Source organism: Anser cygnoides, chromosome 4 (assembly GCF_040182565.1).
Source record: "Anser cygnoides isolate HZ-2024a breed goose chromosome 4, Taihu_goose_T2T_genome, whole genome shotgun sequence".
Lineage (NCBI taxonomy): Eukaryota > Metazoa > Chordata > Aves > Anseriformes > Anatidae > Anser > Anser cygnoides.
The window spans coordinates 1,708,531-1,730,610 of NC_089876.1; the positions used below are offsets into that span (position 1 = coordinate 1,708,531).

General features: G+C 59.2%; 2 protein-coding genes across 8 annotated transcripts in view; one reads left to right on the forward strand and one right to left on the reverse strand.

The window, feature by feature from the left end:
* EXOC6B (exocyst complex component 6B) overlaps positions 1-411 on the reverse strand; it is a 294,380-nt gene extending 293,969 nt beyond the window's left edge. For 3 of the 7 annotated variants that reach the window (XM_066997041.1, XM_048045623.2, XM_048045632.2), the window contains exon 1: positions 73-411. In XM_066997041.1, coding sequence (XP_066853142.1) covers positions 73-185 — 113 coding nt within the window. In that variant the 5' untranslated portion in view covers positions 186-411. The remainder of the gene's footprint in view (positions 1-72) is intronic. The other 4 variants (XM_066997042.1, XM_066997040.1, XM_048045625.2 and 1 more) reach the window with 2 other exon arrangements.
* Positions 412-11,136: 10,725 nt separating this feature from the next.
* On the forward strand, positions 11,137-13,785 carry SPR (sepiapterin reductase). The gene is made up of 3 exons (XM_048045642.2): positions 11,137-11,579; positions 12,312-12,602; positions 12,716-13,785. The coding sequence occupies exons 1-3, from the start codon at positions 11,228-11,230 to the stop codon at positions 12,904-12,906; spliced, it is 834 nt and encodes a 277-aa protein (XP_047901599.2). The 5' UTR covers positions 11,137-11,227; the 3' UTR covers positions 12,907-13,785.
* The last annotated feature ends 8,295 nt before the right edge of the window (positions 13,786-22,080 follow it).

The following is a 22,080-nucleotide window of genomic DNA, read 5'->3' on the forward strand; positions in this document are numbered from 1 at the left end:
AGAGCACCCCGGGGTGCCCCCGGTCCCGTGGGTGCTCCCCCAAGCCCCGGGGGTGCCCGGGCCGGGCCGTACCTGAGCGTGGGGCCGATGCAGGCCGTGTCGGTGCTCTCGATCTCCCGCAGGATCCGTTCGTGCTCCGCCGCCGTCTCCAGGCTCTCCAGCTCCGCCATCTTCCCCCGCTCCATGGAGGAGGAGGAGGAGGAGGAGCAGGGGGAAGGCTCCGGCGGGCACGCAGCGAGCCCAGCCCGGCCGGGCCGAGCCGAGCCGTGCCTTGCCGACCCTCCTACCTGCCGGTCCTCCCCGCTCCGCTCAGCCCGGCCCTGCCCGGGCACGCCGGGAGTTGTAGTGCGGGGAGCCCGGGGGAGAGCCGGGGCCTGCGGGGCCGCTGCGAGGAGCCCGGCCCCGAGCGGGGCGGGGAGAGCCCCGGGACCGGCCCCCGGAGGGGCGGCCGGAGGGAGAGGGAGGTGGCTGGCCGTGCTCCGGGAGGGGAAGGGCGGGGAGGCCTCCGACATGGCCGCGGGTCCCTGAGGTGGTCGTGAGGGGGTGGCAGCCCCGCAGCAGTGACAGCCTCCGTGAGGGGACGCAGCCCCCCGGCTGTGGCGTTATGCCATGTTCCCTTGAGGGGACGCAGCCCCACGGCAGTGATATCCTCCGTGAGGGGTCACAGACCCATAGCAGCGACATCCTCCGTGAGGGGACACAGCCCCACAGCACTGACAGCCTCCATGAGGGGGGACAGCCCCATGGCAGTGATATCCTCCATGAGGGGACACAGCCCCATGGCAGTGTCCCTTGTGCCATATACCCTTGAAGGGACACAAGCCCACGGCAGTGACCCCATGACATCCCCCATGAGAAGTCAGAAACCCACAGCAGTGACGTCCTCCATGAGGGGCCACAGCCCCACGGCATTAAACCCATGCCATGTCCCCTTGAGGGGACACAGCCCCATGGCTGTGGCCCCATTGTCACCTACCACGAAGGGAGGTTCCCTTCATGTCCCCAGTGAGGGGACACCCCCATAGGAACGTCCCTGTGCCATGCCCCAGGAGGTTCAGCCGCCTCGCCGTTCTCCCCCAGAGAAGAGGAGCCCTCCCTTGCAGCGCTTTGTGCCCTCTGCCATCTTCCCCATGAGACTGTCCCCAGCTTAGCCCCTTCCTACAGATGTGCCCAGCGGGACCCCAGTCCAAACTATCCTCATCCCCCTCCCACCCCATTGCAGGGCCCCTACCCTCACCCTGGGGAGGAAGGAGACACCCAGACCAGCCCTTTGGGTGTGTTTTGGGGTAACTCAATATCACTGCCATCCCACAGGACAAACCTCCTTCCACCTTCCCTGAACCCCAATAAGTGAGGTCGCCCCCATCCTGAAACAGTGCCATAGACTGTGGGCCGAAAAAAAAAGCTCCCCATGACTCTGAACCGCCTTTCAGCTCGATCTTACGGTGTCTCACCAGCTGCCTAATTGCAGCCCCTCCTTGGCCACTGGCAGAAGCGGCTCAACCTCGGAGGTGCCTTCACCCAAGGACACCACAGAGCTTCCTCCAGAGAGTGCCGCCAGCCTCCAAAAACAGCCTTGGGTGTCAAGGTCTCCTTGAGAGCTTGCTGTGGCTCCCAGCACTAATCTCTCCTAAAATGGCTGGTTATCATTATTATTATTATTATTATTTTGTGTATGAAAGCTATGTGTTATCCCAGCTATGTGCTATCACTGCATTGGGTGCCAGGAGATCCCATGGTCTGCGAGAGGCACGGCGGGTTAGGTGTGATGTATAATGGGATGAATAGCAGAAAGGACAGGCTACACATGCTGCCGAGGGTTTCTGCGTTTGCTTTTGTTGTTTCATGCTCTGAGATATAAATAAACTAAGTTAATTGTAAGAGCACGCCTCTGGCTTCCCTCACTGTGCCTTTCTAAGAGGCTGAGCGCTGCTGGTCTGATTATCTCTGTATCATCCCTTGAATTAAATGAGAGGGTGATAAAAGAACTTCCCAAAACACTATCCGTGCATGACTATAACGAAACAAGAGGGGCAAGGAAAGCCTGACAAAAACTTTGTTAGCTCATATGAAGTTCACCAGCTCTTGCATATCATGCCTACGGCTGCCAAACACGGTGTCGTGCGAGACCAGATGGATGTCGCTTCGGATGTGTTAACACCAGTGAGGAAATCTGTACTCTGATGGCAGTCACCATGGAGATCCGATAGAAGCTTTCCGAGGACCAGAAGCAAAGAGACACGTCAGTGATATAATGGAGGCAGATAAAAATAGCAGGGCAATTTCTGAGCCCAGCAGACGTAGCATTCCCCCAGGGCTGGTTCGGGATCCGACGGGAGGGGAGCGCTGTGCATTTTGCGCCTGCCTCCGCCGGCTGCTCCGCAGAGGCGAGCTGGGCTCTCCTCCTCGCCGGCGCGCCAGGAGCCCGATGCTTCCAGCACCCCTCCTCGCAGGTGCAGCCCCCCATGGCAAAGCAGAGCGAGGAGATCGGCTGGGATTCAAACCGCTCTGGACTTCAGACCTCCAAGAAGAGCTGCCTGTGGCTACAGGAAACGTATAATGCGCTGCTCGGCGTGCGATACGTGCCCAGCTCCAGTGTGAAATCCACAGATGCTACCATCTACCGCTGCTAGCAGCTAAGAAGATTACTGTTTTCCTTCAAATTAGTAGGGGTCTGAGCCAATGTTCCTGAAGTCGGTGGTAAATATTACATCGTCTTCACTGAGCCTCAGAACCAGGATTAAACACCAGAGGCTGAGTGAGCAGCTGGCGGTGGCGCTTAATGGTTTCGGTTACTGTATGAGAGCTGCTAGGAATGACACCGAAGCCAGGTCTGATCCTGAACGCTCGGCTAGGTAATGGTGCCACCACAAACACCGCGCTCAGCAGGGTCTGGTTTTCTGGTCTGAGCACACTGCTTGGTCCACCACACCTTACTACAAGGGCTTTGAGCCTGGAGCTGGGAACTTACAAATAAATTTGTCACCCAACTCTGACATTTACTCCATTGTTAACTTCGGTCTTACAGTCCTGTACCAGCAGAAAAAAAAAATCCTGGAGAAAAACAGAGCGTTAACCTCCACAGAGGAACATGGGAAGGTATTATGAGACAAGGTAACACTGTCTAAAAAGAAATGTTTGCTTTTAAATGGAATTAAAGCAAATAAATACATATATTAATTTACCGGCAAAGCCTCATGTTTTTTCTCAAGGGGAAAGCACCAAAAATATTTCCATAGATTCATAAATATTCGTGGCAAATGGGGAAGGAGAGGGATATTTTTATCTTGTAGGGGGACCTCCTGAGAAGCACTAACCATAGGTTTTCAGTGTGTCAAGTGACTTCCAAATCTGTGGTGAAATGTGAACGTACTTTAAGGGAAAACCTAGTGCTGTTTTAGATGCCATACAATGTCCCACCTGGACTCCAACTTCAGCTGCAGACCTCTCTAAGCCCGTACCTAGTAGAGTCAAAACACCGCTGTGACCCAGCGTTTGGCCTTTGGGTATGGTCCGGGGGTCTGGGATCGCCCAGCCTTCTCTTTGATCAGCTGAACAGACCGAGTTTGTGGAGCCTCTCACCCTACGGCACGTTTTTACAAATTTACTCGTTCGTGCATTTTTTTGCAAAAACCCATCCATATTTCAAGATGTTAACTCTCAGTCCATGGAGGCCAGAAGTGGACAGAGCAGTGGCTCTAGGGAGAAGCACGAAGAGAATATAAACCACCTGGTCCTCCCAAACGGTGTGTTCGTACCATCGCGGGGGCCATTAGCCAGTCCCACCGGCCACGGCGTCACCCCGAGGCTGGCGTTCAGCTGTTTACCCGCCATCACCTTCAATTCTCCTCAGGTCACTGCCATCTGGGATAACATTTTCCCTTCTGCACAAAAAGCTCCATTCTTTGTCCCTGGACACAGGGCATTCGGTCACCTTCAGAGGAATTCTCATGGCTTGCGCCCGGCTTACTGACATGGCGTGTCTGGGATGTGCCCTTATTATTTGCTGCCACACAAACTTTGTGTCGTTTGAAAGCCTGTCCACAAGAAGTTTATTTATCCTTGCCAGTCACTGACATAAGCATTCTGCATTTGTATTGTTCTAATTTATTAATCAAATCATCATGCAGAACCAACACAAATGCATCAAAGATGCCTGTTACAAGCTCATAATCCCGTTAAAAAAATGATATCACTTGCCTGACAGATTCTATTTCCCTAAAAACAATGTTGGCTGACAGGAACTCTTTTATGTTCCTTTAATTTCCAGCTAACGAAGTTCCAGATCAGTAGGTACATCGTTTTTATGGGGCAGGCATCAGCCTGACGGAGCTTTCAAAAGTCCCTTTTAATCCCTGACCTCCCTTTAGCATTTTTCCAGTTCCACACTGGGCTGTAATTCTGTCATTTCACTGGATGGATACCACTGACAGAATTTCTTTCATTATTTCATTTTATTTTTTTTGAAATCCCAACAATCTCTTTCTCATTGTGCTTGCTTTGGTGGTCCCTGGTTTTTCAGCCTGCGCTGTTATTTTGCTGAACTGCTTCCAACAGCTCCTGGCATCTCCGTGTCCCTGCTGGTGTCCCCGATCTCGCTGCTTGTCCCGTCCCTTCCGCTCACTTCCGCGGTCTTCGGACCCAGCTTTTGGAGGAGCCGAGTTGGACACGCTCACGAAATGGTACGTGGGCGTGATGGCAGGCTCATCTTCTTTTGGTCTCGTCGGTGTCATTCAGGAAAACATTTCACCTTGAAATAAGAGGGCTGGAAAACTGATCCGTGAATGAAAACGGGAAGGAACGAGGCACAGTCCGTGACGAAATAGCCGCCTGCAATGTTGGGTACTCAAGTCATCCCTGCGGGCTGGTCCCTTCCCCTGCTCTGGGTCACTGGCGGTCCCCCCCGACCTGCCAGCTCCCCAGTTTCCCCAGCCCCGATCCCTCATCCCAGCTCCTCTTTTTAAGCGGCGTACTTCCATTTCCCCAGCACCACGCAGCTTCGACCCTCGCTGGTCTCCCGGAGCCGCTGCTGCTGCCCTCGCTTCTCCTCCTGGCCCCCAGCCTGCTCCTGCTCCCACCTCTCCCTCCTGCCTTTACCAAACCCGTCGCCATCACCCGGTTTGCAGCCAGGCTGTGCATCACCATTCACCTCCTCCTACCCCAGCGCATGAAATCATCCCAGAAAAGCCGCCTGGCTTTTCTAAACCAGCGGGAACGACGGAGGCCAACCCTCAAGGCGCCGCGGGCGAGCCTTGCGCGCTCGGCCAGCCGCTCCTGTTTCCCCTGGGCGTGCAGCAGCCTGCTTCCCTTCCCCAGGGCCGACCTTTAGCCCCGCTCCAACCACCCGGGGAACAAAGCCCCGCAGCCCCGAGAGGTGCCCGCGTCTCATTCAGCCGCCCGCTGCGGCTTCCCCCCCGCCGAAACCGCCCTGCGCAGACGAAATGCGGCTGGGCACAGCCGCGGGGAGCTGGACGCAGGGCTGGAGGGCGGCAGAAGCCTTTCAGCAGCCGCCGCTTTGGGAAGGGCCGCGGCTGGCCCTGCACCCACCGCCACCGTCCCACACACCATGCTGCCACCCACGGCAGCGGCAGCAGCAGCCGGCCGGAGGGTTCGGAGGCTCGGGGCAGTGCTTCCAGCCCGGCTGTGCCGCTCTCGGTGCCTTCAGGCAGGTGCCCCCCCTGCCCAGAGCTGGCTCTGCCGGTGCGCTTTGTTGTCCCCGTCCGTGTCCGTCTGCACGTATCGGTGACCCCAAGATAATTCAGCTTTCCAGAGCGTATTTATAGGGGATAAATCCCAGCCTTCCAGCCACCGCTCTCGCTGCGCTTCAAGTCCTGTTCTGCTTCCCATCAAGACCTGCCAACACTGAAATAAATTTTTAAGCCTCCCTGATATTGCAATGCTGTTCCCCAAGGCCCTGCTTGGGACTTGGTGCCTCTAATCCAGATTCCGGCTTTCTCGTGCATTTTGTCATACCTTTCCTTCTGAATACGGGAAATTAATAGAATAGAGAGACGGAAACAGTGGCAAGGTGGACTTCAGCCTCGGAGTCCGAACTGAGCTCTGGCTTTCAAAAGTTGTGGACAGTTTTTCGAAACTGACCTTCTGATTTAGTTAAAGACAGGGACGGGGATCTCCGGTGGCAATGCTGGGGCGAAAACCTCTCGGCAAGCTGCACTGGGCTTCCTAAACTCCTGCCCAAATCCACCAGCTCAGCACGGGATGGCTTCATCCAGCCGGGACTCGGAGGGAGAGGGGGCAGAGCCCCACCTGCGGCTCAGGGCGGCTCCGTAGCTCTGAGCCCCCTCCGGAGCTCACAGAGCCGGCTGCTGAGCAGGGCCTGCGTGAACACCACGGGATCCCCCAGCCTGGGGGGCTCTGGGCTACCAGAACAAGCAGCAGAGCTCAGGAGCGAAACCACAGCCCTCCCTTCCAGCTGCCCCGGCCGCGCGGGCTGCGGGTAGCCACGGAAATGTTCAACGAAATGACGGCTGCAGCCAGGGCCACCTTGTGTGACTCGCAGCCCGGCCCTTCTTGGGTGGTAACGACGGGCAGAAATACCCAGGGCTCTTCCTGAGAGCTATTGTTCAAAGCCCTTTGCTGGAGGGGAATTTCGCGCTTCCTCTCCAGCGCGGGTTTAGCCCTGGCAGCGGCACGGCGGCGGCGGCTGCTCGCGGGGCCAGCTCCGGCGTTCCCGGGGTGGGTTTCCCTCCGGGTGGGTTTCCCTCCCAGGGCCTCTCCTGCCTTGCCCGAGCCCTGTTACACCCCGCAGAAGCTGCCCAGAGCGCTGCGGACGCACACGCACGCAATATCCCAGTGCCAACACGATCCCTGCTGCGACGGCGGAGCAGCTCGGGCAGCTTCTCGGGACAAATCCCATAGGCGTAACTTCAAACCCCGGACGGTCTGGGCAATTCTGATAAGACACCGGGAGCCACCTCGAGCAGCACGGCCGTGCTTCCACCCCCAGCAGCTCCCTGCTGCCCCAGCCACATCCCGTCCCTCGCCCCCGCTCCCCTCCGGCAGCCCCAGCCTGGAAATGCCGCTGACACCTAGCGTTGTGTCCCTCGACTGCACCCCGAGCTGCAAGGGAAGCCCAAAGGCTGCTGAACGTGGGTGATTTTGCGGGCCACGGGGTTCTGTAAAATCCTGCACCCAGCCTCCCTCTGTCCTGGATGCGCCCCTGCAGCCAGCAGAGGTGCGCAACCAGGGCTGATCCTGCTCCTTGCAACCTTTCTGCATCACTCTGCCTGTCCTCCCGCGTCTACGCGCTCACAGGGGTGAGGTGATGCTCGTGTTCCTCGGGGCAAAAACCCCAAAAGCCTCCCTGGACCGCCTGCACCCACTGCGCCCCACCGTGCCACTCACCCGGCGCTGCTTGGGCTCAGATGTCCCCGCAGCAGGGCAGCACCTTGCACCCATCCGACAGCGACCCCTCCGCAGCGCACAGCCCCTCCTGCTCCTCCTTATTTCATGCATTAGATGCTTTTATATCACGTTTCTTTACGTACTCGTCAAATCCCCAGCTGACAGCAATCATTTATGTTTTAAAACACGTCCTCTTGCAGTTTTCCACTCCCTGAAACCAGCGCTGCAGAGCAGTCCAACCGAAAGGCGTTGGCTTCCAGTGACTGCACTAAAACTGTGCTCTGCTCCTTGCCCTTCTCCAGTATTAATTTAATTTTTGGAGTGCTCCTCTGCTCAGATAGCAGCTGCCATTTCTGGAGTCCTCCCTCCATGGGGAAAGTCTCTGTTTGTGAATTATCCCTGCAGACCTACGGCTAGGTTTGGGTAGTGGGTGAGGAGAGGAACTAGCAAGTTGCAAAAAAAAAAAACCCACAGAGATAAAAAGGCAGCCAGGAAAAATCAGAAACAAAAAATAAGAATAAAAAGAATGATTTGGGAATTTAATTTGGGATTTAATTTGATCTGGGATTTTTAGGATTTAGCCCCTAGTCCAGATCTCCCGATGTGAGGCTCCCTACCCCTGCAGCACCCCCTCGCCTTTCATCCCTCAGGGCTCTGGCACCAGCACATCAAGGTGTTCGGAGGAAGGATAAGCAAAGAGAGCTGGTGCCTCCTTGTCCCTGACCGCAAAAAACTGAGACTGCAGCAGGCCCTGAAATTGCTGAGTGATGCTTAGGGGTGAGTATTCGCCAGGAAAAGTGGAATAGGCAGTGTCAGCGTGATTGTGTCACATTGAAATCCAGCAGAAAAAGCAAGCTGCTGTCGTGGGAGCCGGGGAGCAGCTGGTGTATGACCACAGAAACGCCGGGAAATGGAGTTTTTGCTGTGCCACTGTGTGCCCAGAGCTGCTCGTGTCACACTCAGCCATCGCCCTCACCACGCTGCTAACGGGGGGTCTCTGCAGTGCAGCATCCACCCCACTACAGAGGAATTCATCCTGGACACCACCTAGAGGTGCGGGTAATAGATCTGATCTTGCCGATGGGTCCGGTCCTCCTCTTTTCCTCTCTGTGCTCTGGACTTCGCCCCACAAGCTGCCCACCTGAGGGCAAAAGACGCCCTCCACAGCATAACGTGATGTTCAGCCAACCCCCAAACGGACCGAATTAAAAAGAAATCTAGGGAAAGGAAAGAGAAGTGATTTGAGGAAGGACTAAAGGGCACGGCTAAATTCCCAGCTCTCACGTCAGGTGGGATGTGGTTGTCCGGACCAGGGAATGCTGAGTGCCCCCAGGCCTCCCCGCACGGGCCATCAGACCCAGGCGCAAGCGCCCCGTCAGTGCTGGGGATGGGATTTTGCTGCAACACAAGGAAAATACGCGTGCAGCAGCTAAAGGAGGGATGTTGTCGGTGCTGATGAAGCAGGAGTGAAGTCCCAGGTACCACGGCCACCTGCCCGGGGTGGAGACAGACACCCGCTCCAGCACCACGCGGCGTCTCGCTCGGTCAGTGACGCGGCTGGCAGAGCAGCGGCAGCAGGACGTCCCCAGGGCTCGAGCACATCGGCAGGTTTCGGGCTTTCACAGCTCAGCCATGCCAGAGCAGCTCCCAGAGCACGGGAAGTCATTTTGCTCGGACCGCGGTGTCAAAGAGCCACCGAGACACATCGCATCGCCTTCCGTCTGCCGAAATTTGCGCGGCGCAAAGGACGTCCTTGGCACGAGCCAGCTCGTCCATCAGGGAGCACAAGGGAGAGAATCAAAGATCAGGATCCTCACGGGTCTGGAACTCCCCCGCAGCTCTGCCATGCAGTTGCAGCCCGGGCTAGGTCAGCAGTTTCCTTCCTCTCTCTGATTTCTTGGTTTTAGCGCACGTTAACGCGGGCAGCTTCTGCCGGCTTCCCAAACCCTCACCCCCACTTCTACACCCTTCGTTGGGGGCTGGTAACGGCTCAGGTGGGAGAAGTGAACCGCTGGAGGAAAAGTCCACTGAAACGTTGGTCATTTCCAGCTGGCCCTGGGAATTGGGGGCGAGAAATGTGATGGGTGCAGGGCGCTGCCAGGCGGGAAGGGAGATCTGGCAACCACGAAGGCGAGTTCTGCCGTCAAGAAGCTGCTCGCGAAAAAGATACGCATTTACTGTCTTATTTCTTGCTGATGATCTTAATTTTGCCGAACGTGTAAGATTTGCTTTAGCAAAACAAATATCACTCTTGGGCTTTTGCCACGCCATGAATTTTTAATGCTTTATTAGAACGCGCGAGGGTTTCGGCAGCAGCTGTGACTGCTTAATGGAGCAAAACTCCGCTTCGTTACCTGCTCATGCACCGCGGGGACCATCTGTCCTCAGGATGTGAGAGCGGTGAGACCGGGCCCAGCCGCCAGCTAGCTCCTCACCCACTGGGCCCCACTTCCAACAGCCCTCTTGGAAAGCTGGCTGCATCTTCACACACTGAAATATTTATTTACAAAGGGCTTTAGGACTCTCTGGGATCGGGCCACACTTTTGCCACCTAATCCCAGGATCCCAGCGTGGCTGAGGTGGGCAGGGCCCCCCCGTGTACCCCCCAGGGACACGTCCCGGCGGCTGCTGAAGCTCCCCCAGGAGGAGCCCCCCAAGCTCTGGGCAGCCTGTGCCAGGGCTCCGGCACCCGCCCGGCCCAGCAGTGCTGCCTGAGGGGCAGGGGGAGCCGCCGGGGCTCCGCGCTGGGCCCGCGGCCTCTGGGCCTGGCCCTGGGCACCGCTGAGCAGAGCCTGGCTCCGGCCTCTCCGCACCTCCCTGCGGGGCTCGGCGGACACGGACGGGATCCCCCTGCCCTCCTCGTCCCCAGGCCGAGCAGCCCCAGCTCCCTCGGCCTCTCCTCACAGCAGAGGTGCCCCAGGCCCTGCGGCAGCTCAGGGGGTGATGCTGGGCTCATCCCAGTGTGCCCAGGGCTCTCTGGCAGAGCCAACACTGGGTTTGCAAAGAACCAACCCCTCTTAATGGCACACTGGTGAACAGCAAGCACAAAGGGGTACAGAGGCCAAGAGGCCAGCAGCGCATGGAGCGGCAGCGCTGGGTATGGAAGGTCTGGATCAGGGTAACAGGCACAACAGCTGCACTGGAAAATAAAAAATAAAATGTTATAGGGAAAAAAAAATCAAATGGGGGCAAAAAAAAAAGCTGTATCAGTAAAAAAAAAAACCAACAAGTAAATATTGGGAAGAAAAAGTATATCAGGGGAAAAAATAATTGGGGAAAAAAAAAACTATGTCGGGAAAAAAACATGATATCGGGCAAAAAATATATAAATATATCGGAAAAAAAAGATATCGAGGAAAAATAAAATTATGTAGGGGGAAAAATTTGATATTGGGCGAAAAAAGACTACATTTGTGGGAAATAATTATATCGGGGAAAATAATTATATCGGGGGAAAAATAAATATATCAGGAAAAAAAATGATATCGGGAAAAAAATATATCGGGAAAAAATATATATCGTGGGAAAAAAATATATCGTGGGGGAAAAAAAAAAAAAACAACTGTTATGGGGCCAAAACCCCGATTTGGGGCCAAAACGCGCTGGAGAAGCCCCGCGGGGCGGGGGCGCGGCGGGAGTAGAGCCGAGCCCTGGCCCCGCCCACCGGGCCGCGGGCGGGGGCGGCGGCAGCCAATGGGAGCTGGCGCGGGCGGAGCGGCCGTTGAGGGGGCGGCGGGGGGGCATGAATGGGGCGCGTGACGTCACGGGGGCATGAATGGGGCGCGTGACGTCGCGGGGGCATGAATGGGGCGCGTGACGTCGCGGGGGCGCTAAGCCACGCCCCCCGCCGTGGCGCGCCGCGATGGAGCCGGGGCCGGGAGCGGGGCCGGGAGCGGGGCCGGGAGCGGGGCCGCAGCGCTGGCCCCCGGCCTCCTGCGTGCTGACGGGCGCCTCGCGGGGCTTCGGGCGCAGCCTGGCGCGGCTGCTGGCCCCGCGGCTGGGCCGGGGCTCGCTGCTGGTGCTGCTGGCCCGCTCCGAGGCGCCGCTGGCCCAGCTGGCGGCCGAGCTGCGGGGCTCCGCCGCCCCCGGGCTGCGGGTGGAGTGCGTGGCCGCCGAGCTGAGCTCCCGGCAGGGGCTGCGGAAGGCGGAGGAGGCCCTGCGGGAGCTGCTGCCTTCGGCGCCGCCCGGCCCCCTGCTCGTCGTCAACAACGCCGGTAACTCCCGGGCTCGGGGTCCCTGACGGAGAGGGTGGGCGCGGGGGGATTGCCGGGGGCTCGTTGTGAACGGGGCCGGGGAGCTCGGGCAGCAGCGCCGGGACCGCTTCTTGCTGGGATGTGGCGCAGGAGCTCCGTGCTCTGCTGCTGCCGAGGCTCCTGCAGCCACTCCACCCCCCCTCCTGCAGCCCCCTGCCTTCCTCCGGCCTCGCTCCCCGAGCTCTGTCCTCCAGAAAATCTTCTGGCCCTGCCTTGTGTGCAGTTTTTTTTGGCTTTAGGGCCAAAGTCTGCTGGCCTTAGGCCCCCTTTTTCCCCATTACTGCTGTGATAAGGCCAACCGTTCCAGTAGGTAACGGCACTGCAGGAGCAGGGCCTCAGGTCTTCCCCTGACTTGGTTCAGGAAGATCAAACGGGCGCAGAGCGTGTGGTGCCCCGTGGGACATTGCGCTTGAGGCCGAAGGTTGGGAGCTGCTTGTTCAGGCAGGGCAGGTCCTTGCCCCGTGGTGCTGCCTGTGGGCACTGCTGGCTCGGGGTGACCCAAAACCCTGAGCAGAGCCGTGCCGAGCTCCTCGCTCTGCCAGGAGATCCTGATCTAGGCAGGAGAGCTTGGACCAGCAAAGCTGCCTGGTGCTTGTCCGTGTTGGGGGGTTGCTTGTGGAAATGTGGGTGCAAATACGGACATTGTTTGACCCGTATTTAACTACTCCAGCCTCACTTGTCCTTTGTTCCAAGGCTCCCTGGGAGACGTCTCCAAATCCTTCCTTGACCTCACCGACCCGGATGAAATCAACACCTACTTCGCCTTCAACATCACCTCGGCGCTTTGCATCACCACCGCCGCCCTGCAGGCCTTTGGGAAGCGCCCCGGCTCGAGCAGGACGGTGGTGAACATCTCCTCCCTCTGCGCCCTGAAGCCCTTCAAGAACTGGGCGCTGTACTGCAGCGGGAAGGCTGCCCGGGACATGATGTTCCAGGTGCTGGCGCTGGAGGAGCCCGACGTCCGCGTGCTCAACTACGCCCCGGGTGAGCAGGGGGGCTCATTAATTGCTGCTGGCTTTATAAGAGGAGATATTCCTCCAGGTGCAGAAGGAGAACGGGCACCAGAGTTTGTGATTTCTTCTGCTTTATTTCCCCAGGTCCTCTGGACACGGACATGCAGCTCTTGGCCCGCACGGAGACCGGAGACCCCGAGATGCGGCGGCATTTCCAGAGCCTGCAGGAGAGCGGGCAGCTCATAGACTGCTCCGTGTCGGCCCAGAAGCTCCTGAAGCTCCTGGAGGAGGACGCCTTCAGCTCCGGCGCCCACGTGGACTTCTACGACGTCTGAGCTGCTCTCACCTGGCCCCTCGTCTGCGTGCTTTGCTTTCTTACTTCTGTCGGCCGAGCTGCCCCTTGAGTCGGGGCTTTTCCGAAGGAACGGGCACGGGGGCTTAGAGCTCTCCTGTGCAGGCACGTGTGCAAGCCAGGGAGATACTGGGGTGCGTGAGGGCAGCTCGGAGGGGAAGGAGCCCCCAGAAGGTCTGGAAGAGCTCCCCAAGCCGTCCCCTTGCCCTACAGGAGCTGTGTGCTCAACATCTGAGCACGTCACCAAAGCCCAGAAGAGCTGTGGCAGGGCAGAGGAGACGGATGGCTGTCACCCCCTGACTTCCCTATCTCACCAGAGACCCTCCTGCAGTTCGGGGGCTCTCTGCACAGCCCGGAGGCTTTGGGAGCAGAGCCGAGCCTCTCCCGGTGCTGTTTGCAGGCAGGGAGCTGCCAGGAGAGGGAGCTGCCTGCGCAGGAGATGCCAACACTGGGGTGCCTGCCTGGGGCTCTGGCTGCACCAAGCTGGGCACAAGCACAGCCCTGGGTGAAGGTTTGATCCCTGCCCCGAGTTTGTGCCCTGCTCCTGTTTGAACGGGTCGAGGCCTGGGGCTGGGGCTTGAGCCTGTCCTGGGTTGTTCTTTTAGTTATTTGTGGGCTTTTATCCTCATTTTTCCACCAGGTTCCATAAGCTGTAAGCCCACCCCTTGTAGTGACAGAGGCAGGACGAGCACAGTGCTGCCGGTGAGGCTGGCACCCCCCGCCTGCCCCAGAAACACCCAGTGTCCCTCCCAGCCCCGTGACAGCAACCTTCTGCCACCCTGTTCTTGCAGCCCTGCATTCCCATATTATTTTTCTCTCTACCTGCATCTACAATCATTAAAAGTTTCCTGTCTGGTCTGGATCTTCTGTTATATGTTCAAAAGGGGTATGCTCTGGGGGGGGTGGCAGCGGGGAGCCTGGCTCAGGTAATGGCCGTCATCCAGCAAGGCACCACGCGTGTCCCTCTGGGTCCTGCTCTGCCACCTCCAGGTGATTTCCTGAACTCCATGGTCACTTAATTCCACCAAAAAAAGCCTTTTCCATTAATTCCACGTTCACTTAATTCCATCAAGCTCTAAAAAGCCTTCTCCAGAGCTAGTCTGCCTCTTGGTTTCCTCTTCCCTGTGTGCCTGTGAAGCTCGTTATTAGCAGAAATCCCTCTGCTTCCTATCCCTGTTCTCCTGGGTTTGGTGCCTGATGTTGTTGCGTGTTTTTGGGGAGCCCGGAAGGACCTGCTGCTGTCCCGTCGGGGGTCAGTGAGTCCTGGGCTCGCCTCCTTTCACGGAGGGCTGAAAATCACCCCTCACCCTGCAGCCGGGTGGGCCCTGTCCCAGCCAGCTCACGGGCAGCGACGGGGTCCTTTTGGGGTCTGCTTCTCTGCAGTGAGTAGCACAAGTGACCACGGCTGGGTATCCCAAATCCTGCTCTTAGAGGTTCTGGGCTGGGGGAGGAGGGAGATCCCCCAGAGGAGATGGAAGGAGCCCCACATTGCTGGCAGAGCAGGGAGGGTGCGGGGGGGACAGCTTGGTAGGAGCCGGGTGGGAAGGGGCTGGGGGGTGCCGGTGGGCTCTTTGGGGTGAGGTGCAGTAAAATGAGGGGCCCCGAAGGGGAGGATTATTTTGGGGTTGTGCGTACCGGGTTGGGGCCTGACCACCCTCCAGCAGCAAATCTGTGGGCGCCTTCCAGCATCTCCGTGGGGGGCTCTGGTACCACAGAGGCCATTTACAATCAGACGTTTCCCCAGGCAAAACCCCTCCCTCACGAGAAGTTTTTAGCTTTTTTTTAACCTGGATTTTGGACACTTGCCTAAATGCGGGTGTTTAAACCAGTGCAAATAAGCTAGGGGCTGTGTCCCCGGCTGCTGCCCAAGCCTCTCCTTCCCAAGTGCTGAGCGTGCTGGTGTCCATCTGCGCTGCGGCACCGGGCGCGGACGCGCTGTCCCAGGATGGGACCGGATGTCCCCAGCTCCCCCGATCCCATCCCCTCGGACCAGATGTCCCCATTTCCATCCCCTCGGACCTACTAAACGTGTGCTCGGGTGCTCAGCACCGCCCCGCAGCCCCCGGGGACGCGCGGTGCCTGCGATGCCAGCGGTGCTCTCAGAGCATCCCCTGCCGGCGTCCCTGCACCCATGGGTGCCGCAAGGTGCGAAGGCAAAATGATAGGAAATATTTTTCTCCCTTTTATTTTTTTTTTTAAAATCATTTTCGGTGACCAGCTGAGGGCGTACCGAGACCGGGTAACGGGCGGGGACCGGAGCAGCCACGGGCCCAGGGGTGAGGCAGCTGCAGGGGGGCTGTGGGGAGCCCCAGCCTCATCCCCCAAGGGCTCAGGGCCTGGAGGAGCTTGGGGGGCTTGGAGGGGATGGATTGGGATGTGGAGCCGAGTCTCCCCTCCTGACTCCCCACGGCTAAGCACAACAGCCTCGCACCAACCGCTGTGGGTTTTCTAAGGCTCCACGTCCCCGTGCCATGGGACCGTGCCAGAATCTCACTCAGGAGAGGAAAAAAAAAGACGTTTCCAGCTCTGCCGATTTCCCAGGTAAACCTGGTGAATCCGATTTACCAGGTAAAGGTTTGCTCACCCAGCAAAGCAGAGCCCACAGGGAAAACCTGCCCGGCCCTCCAGGGAGCCCCAGCACCTGGGGGTGCTCTCCCATGGGTGAGCACGGCGGCGGTGCGGCTTTGTGACCCCCCCCCCCCCCCCCATTTCTCCGGGGTCCCTCCAGCAGCTCTCCCTCCCGCACTGCCTGGTGCAGCGAGGCACTGCTCGGGCCATTTTACCCCTTCCTTTCCTATTTTATTTCCTTTTCCTTCTGCTTTTCCCTTCCCATCCCATCCCCGGAGCGAGGCGCTGGGGTGGTGGCAGCCCCAGGGAGGGCCCTCGAGCCCTGCTGTCCCTGTTCCCACGGCTCTGGTACGTGGCTGCAGGGGCTCCCATGGGGCAGCTCCATCCCTTTCGGTTCCTCTGAGCTTATTTAACACGAAATAAATCAGCCTGCTGCTGGGGGCACAGCAGCCACCAGCGCCGGGCCCTTTCCTGCTGCAGAGCTTTTCTTCTCCGGGGCAGATGTTCACCGGGGGCGATGCGGTGCAGGAGGGAGCCCTGGCAAACAGCGGGGGCGAGGCTGGAGCGGACGCCTCCCGCTGTGAGACCCGAATTAAGGCATTACAGAAAGCCCCTGGGATGGTCTCGGTGGCACTTCGGGCCAGGAAAAGGGGAGCGTGCACCAGTGACCTGCCCCGGGTCCCAGCCCCCTCCCGTGCCAGCAGACACTGCCGCCTTTGTGCCGGTGGCAGGGGGTGAGATAGGGGGAACTGGGTTATGAAAGGAGCCAAAGTCACCGCTGGGGTTTTGTTTCCATGCGTGTCACTGGGTCCCTGGCGCGCAGGGTGAGGGCAAGCCCGCTAAATCCCCCGCAAAGCCCCGCCGTCGCTCCGCAAAGCCTCCCAAATTAAAAACGGAGCGCACCTCGCCACCTCCCCGAGCCCTCCCGCTGACCCGGGCTGCCCCCGGCTCAGCGGCTCGAGAGGCTGCAGCCAGGTCCCTCTGCCCCTTATTAAAGGTTTCTCGGCGGAGGGGAGAAGACCTTCATTGTCCCGGCTGCCGAGCAGAAGTGCTGAGCACGGCCCTTTCCGGGGGGACGCCGAGTGCCCGCTCGCAAACACGCAGCCGCCTCCGGCCACGGGGCCAAAGGTAAAGGAGCTGCTCCTCGGCGAGGTGCTCCCGGGGGGAAAAGGGCCTGGCGGTGCCCACGTTTCCCCCTCCCCAGACCCCACAGAGGGTGTGCAGTTACCGGGGGGATGCCCCCCAGGCAGGCAGCCCCCGGCCCGGAGCCCCCTGCCTCTCCTCCGGAGCTCCGCAGGGGCTTCTCGGGGCCGTTCCTGGGATTTTGGGGATGTTCACCGAGCCCGGGAGGGTTACAACAACGACCACCTTCCTGCTGAGCTGGCAGCCGCTCTCCAGCAAGTCCTTCACACCACACCACACCAAAAGCACCTGGCAGTGCCACGAAGCCCCTCTGATCCTTCCCCAAACCCTCTGGGATGTAAGCGCAGAGGATTCGGGGCAATCCTCCTCCGAAGGCAGGCTCAGCGTGAGCCACGGGAAGGCTGACCCGTGGCCAGGTCCCCGTCCCACTTTTATTCACGTCCCCCCCTCCCCGTGCTGCCCCCTGCTTTTGGTGGCCTTAGCACCAAGCGAGGAGCAAGGAGCAGCTCCAGGCCGGCTGTGCCCCCCCCCCAGAGCAGCCCTTTAATGTGTAACGAGGGACCCCTTGGTTAGGCAAGGGGGGATGACAGATTAACCCGGTTTAGAGTCAAAGAGCAGCGGGTTCGCTGGTAAACTGTCCTGTTCCTGCGAGCCCCAAGTGCCTTTAATGAGTTAGTATTTAGTCTGCGATGGAGGTTAATGGGGGGACATTGCAGAAATGATCTGTGATTAATTAAACCGTCTTCATCCCGCACGGTCAGAGCATCTGGGCTGGCGCTGAGCTGGGATCGGCACCGGCCCCACGGCTTCAGCGCCGCTCCTGGTGCTCCCCCACACCCCAAACCCGCCGCAGCGCCGCACCGCGGGCCCAGCAGCACCCTCCACCCTGGTAGGGAAGGGCTGCCAGGAACGGGAGGCTTTTCCCTATTTTTCTGCACCACCCCGAAAACAGATCTGTCCCCTTCGCCGCCAGCCCGTGCGCGATGCAACCCGGGCGCATTTTGAGCCTCGTGCCCCACACATGGGGACCATGACACCAGCCAGCCCAGACCCCAAACCCCTTTCCATCCTCTTCCTCCGTCCCCACGCTGCTTGGGGGGTGGGGGGGCAGGCTTTTGAAGCCCCCCCCCCTGCTCCAAACCCCTTTCCCGGCAGAGCTGCCGGCGGGGCCGGGAGCGCGGAGCCGCATTCACATTCCTGCCGCGAGCGCACTTGTCAGCCGAGCTGTCAGCCGCTCCCGTAATAGGGCCACGGCGGTCACTCGTGTTGGGAGTAAACACAGCCGAATCTGAGAAAACAAGAGCAGAGCCGAGCCTGGGCGCTTCCCGCAGCGCACAGGGGAGCGGGGCTCGTGGCGACACCGGGGGGACGCTCATCAGCCCCCCCGCCCCGTCCCCGTCCCCTATATCCCCGCCGCCACCCCAAAAGCCAGCCCCTGGGAAGGGTGTGCCGGAGCTCTCGGACATTTCTGGGGATGAGGTCAGACGTTCCCGCCAGGAAAAGGGGCAAATGTGGGAGCTGGGAGAAAAATTGGGTCACAGGGGGTGTGGGAGCGGGTGCCTGGGGACCCCGGAGGAGCTGCAGGGCGGTGGTTGCTGTTGGTGGTTCCTGGCACAAACTCACCGCAGCTGGGCTGGAGAATAACAATTTTTTTTATTATTCTTTAAACTAAAAAAAAATGGCATTTTGCACATGCTGGAGCTGCCCCGTGCCCGTACCAAGAGAGGGCCCAGCCTTCCTCCCTGCCCCTGTCTCATCGCCCACCCAGCACCCATGGGTGCCCCCATCCCCGGAGTGACCCCGGCACCTCCTGGCTACCTCGTGCCACCTCCAGCCGTGTCACCAGCGCTGGAGGGGACCGAGTGGGACAGATCCAGGCTCAGAGCCGGCCCCAGAACCCCGCTCCCCTTTAACATGCTGCACCGGGGGCTGCAGCGAGCGGGGTCGAGCCGACGTGCGAATAATTAGCGCGGGGTTATTTGTGCCACGCTATTCCGCCGACTCCCAGACCCTCCAGCCGCATCGCAACAAAGAGGTGGCCGGCCTGAAAAGCGCAGGATTTAGCACAAAGAAGGGGCCGGGAGCAGAGCCGGGCGGCCGAGGGCTGCGGCACGACGCTCCGCAGTCACCCTATTAATGCTGCTTTGGGGTGGGGGCACGGCAGAGACCCCAAAACGCTGCCCACACAGCCCCGGGGATGGGGAGAGGGTGTGGGGCCAGGTGGTGATGCCCACGGTGGGTTTGAAGCTCTTAAAATTCCCGGGGGGCTTTTTTTGCTCCCCGTCATGAAGCTTGGGATGTGGGTCCCATGTCCCGAGTGGGGCTGGAGCATCCCCACAGCTCCCCGGTGTCCAACGAGGTTTCTTCAAACGCAGAAGCCCTAAAAAGCCGAAAACGCCAGCAACATTTTCTCCTGGCGCGTGAGCTGCTGCGGATGGGGGGAGAGGGGCGGCTATTGTTCGCATCCAAACGAAACCCTAAATGTTGGGGTCCAAAGGGTGTCGCTCCGCCTTTGAAATCTCCCGCGGCCTTTATTCCCATTAAAATATCTCCGGGATCAGCTCCGAGCAGCGAAGTTTCTTCCCCACCCCCTTTTTTTTTTTTTTTTTTAATAATAAAGCATCTCAGATCTCCGAGTTGCAACTCATCTCACACCTAAGCAAGATTGCGTTTTGCACAAGCCTTTCAGCTGTTTTCTCAATCTCTCCTCTGTCTCATTCTCAATTCAGGCAGTTGCTATAGGTATGTTTTAATCCCCAGCATGGTAGATTTTAATTAGTCTTTGTACAGATGGCCAATTAACATTCATTACTTTTGCCTTGAGCGATTAATTATGAGTTTGGATAGAATGGGAGATGGAGACAGAGGAAAGATGGGCAGGTGAATAAAAAAAAAGGGATTTTAATCAGAGTTTGGGATTATTTTTTTTTTTCTTATTTATATATATACACACACACAGAAAGAGGAGGGAAGAGGAAAGCGGCGGCACGGAGCGAGTTACGCTCCCGCTGAACCCCTTCCAGGCCCGGAGGCACGGCCCCGATGCTGCGGTGCCGCACGGCCCCGCGCTCAGCCCGTTGCTCAGATGGGGAAACCGAGGCCGGGAGCACCAGGGCGGTGTGACGCCACGGGGCACCCGCTCCATGGGGCACCCCCGGGTGCCCGGGCAGTGTATTTTGGGGTTGCAGAGGCTGGTCCCGGCGACACACCGCCGGCTTTGCCCCGGCGAGCGCGGCGGCGGCGTGCAGGACGGCGCCTGCAATTCTCCCCGCGCAGCGCCCGCTTCCAGCTTCGCCATGTCACTAATTCTTCCTAATTGATTTTTCACGCTCTGGGGAGGGAGATTGTGACATCCAACAACAGAGCCCTGATGTCGCGGCTTTCTCCGCGGTGAAAGGAGCCGGCACCCTCCCCCCGAGCCCGGCATACTTCTCCCGGGCCCGGGTAGCCATGGAGAGGCGATGCCCAAATCCTTTCACCGCTGCCGCGCCGAGCCCGGCTGCCAAAGCGCTTCCACTCGCTGCGCCCGTGCCAGCGCGCTCGCGCCTGCTATTTCGGGCTCGCTCTGGCTGTGCACGCGGGCAAGCCGGCAGGGAAAATTAAAATAGCAGAGCCCCGGGGCCGCATCCTGCCCTCGCGTCTTGCGCCCACGCTCCCTGCCTCCTTCCCCGGCACGTGCGGGCCGGGCACGGCGCGGGGCTGCTGGGCTATTCGGGCCGCTTGGGGCGAGGTGTGGGGAGGTGGGGAAGGGCCTGATCCTGCCACCGCCAGGGGAGGCTCCCCCCGTGGCGGCCGGGCGCAGGAGGTTGCGCAGCAGGATCCGTCCCACGGGACTTGGAGGGCTCCTCGCAGGCTGCGCTCGCTCCGGTTTTTACACCCATCCAGCGCCACTCGGTATAAATCTGGGGATTTCTTTTTTAGCGTGTTTTACATCTTGGCCCAAAACGCCGGAGATTTGTCACTTTTCTGGAATTCGGCATCAAAACAACTTCTCTTCTATCAGCTGCTCAGCTGGGGGAAGGGGCCCAGGTCCCTCCCGGCACGGCGGGGAAGTGGCCGTGGTTTTGCTGGGCGCCGGTGCCATGTGGGTCCTGGTGTGGTCCAGCACCACGGGGACCTGGTCGGGACCCCCCCGGGCACCTGATCCTTGGGGATTCTCCCCCAGTGGAGCTCAGCTTGTCCCACTTGTAGGCTGGGGAGATTTCATGGGGCTTTGGGGAGCAGGGGGCACCCCACAGCACCAAAACAACGATGGGCAGCCACTCCAAGGGGCACTCACACCAACGCCAAGGGACACCCAAACCAGGGGGCACCCACACCAAGGGGCACCCACACCAAGGGGCACCCACGCCAAGGGACACCCACACCAGGGGACACCCACACAGGGGGACCCTCAGACCACACTCCATCACCACCACGCCCGTGAGCTGGATCCATCCTCCAACCCACAGGGCTGAGCCCAGCCGAGGCCAGCCCACCCCCCACCACCAATAACCCAATTTCGCCATTTTTTGCAGATGAAATATAGATGGGGCGCGCAGGAACCCATGCCCCTGCTGCCTCGAAGGGCAACCACAACCCAGAGGCCAGCTCGAGGCTTCCTCCCGAGGAAGAGGAGGCTCCGGGTGACCACGGGCGGCCGCTGGGCACCTCGGAACAGCACCGTCCCCACCTGCAGAGCAGTGGCAGGGTATGGCCCTCTGCGAGTATACACCATTGAAATGCGCACATTTCCTAAAAGCAATATGGAACAGCTAAATATACTGCTCACAAATCTGTTTACACTAATAATGGCTGGGAGCCTGCCATCCATATGACTGCAAGGAACCATTGATTCAACATAAATTAACTGAAAATTACTTGCGAGAGGGAGAAACTAACTGCGTTTTTTTTTTCCCCTTGTCTTTTTTTTTTTTTTTTTCCCCGCCGGGGAAGGGGGAAGCGCGGAGACATTGGCACCTCCACCGCCGCCAGCCAGGGCTGCGCTTGGCAGCCTCACGGAGCTGCTCCACTCTTTCCTCGCCGGCCCCCTCGCCCCCTTTTGTGGTGATGGGGAGGAAGGAAAGGAGCTGCAGACGTGATTTTGGGGTCTGGAAGGGCAGCAAAGCCACGGCGACACCCCTGCTTGGAAAGCGACATCCCCCAGGGCTCACCCCAAGGGGGATTTTGGGCAGCTGGGTGCCCACAGGAGCTGCCCTGATGCAGGGAACTCCGTAACCCCATCCCGCAGAGCACCTGAGCCATACGTGGGTCAACCCACGAGCGATTTCGTTCCCTGCATCCCTCGAAGCCCGGGGTTTCCATCCCAGCACCGCAGTGCTGGGGCTCGAGCTGCCGGGAGGGAGGAACGAACACAATATTTACCCATCTTCCAGGAAACAGCGATGGAGACGGAAGGGTCCGAGTCATTATTTTGGCGCGGGCAGATTGCTAACTTGTTTAAAAT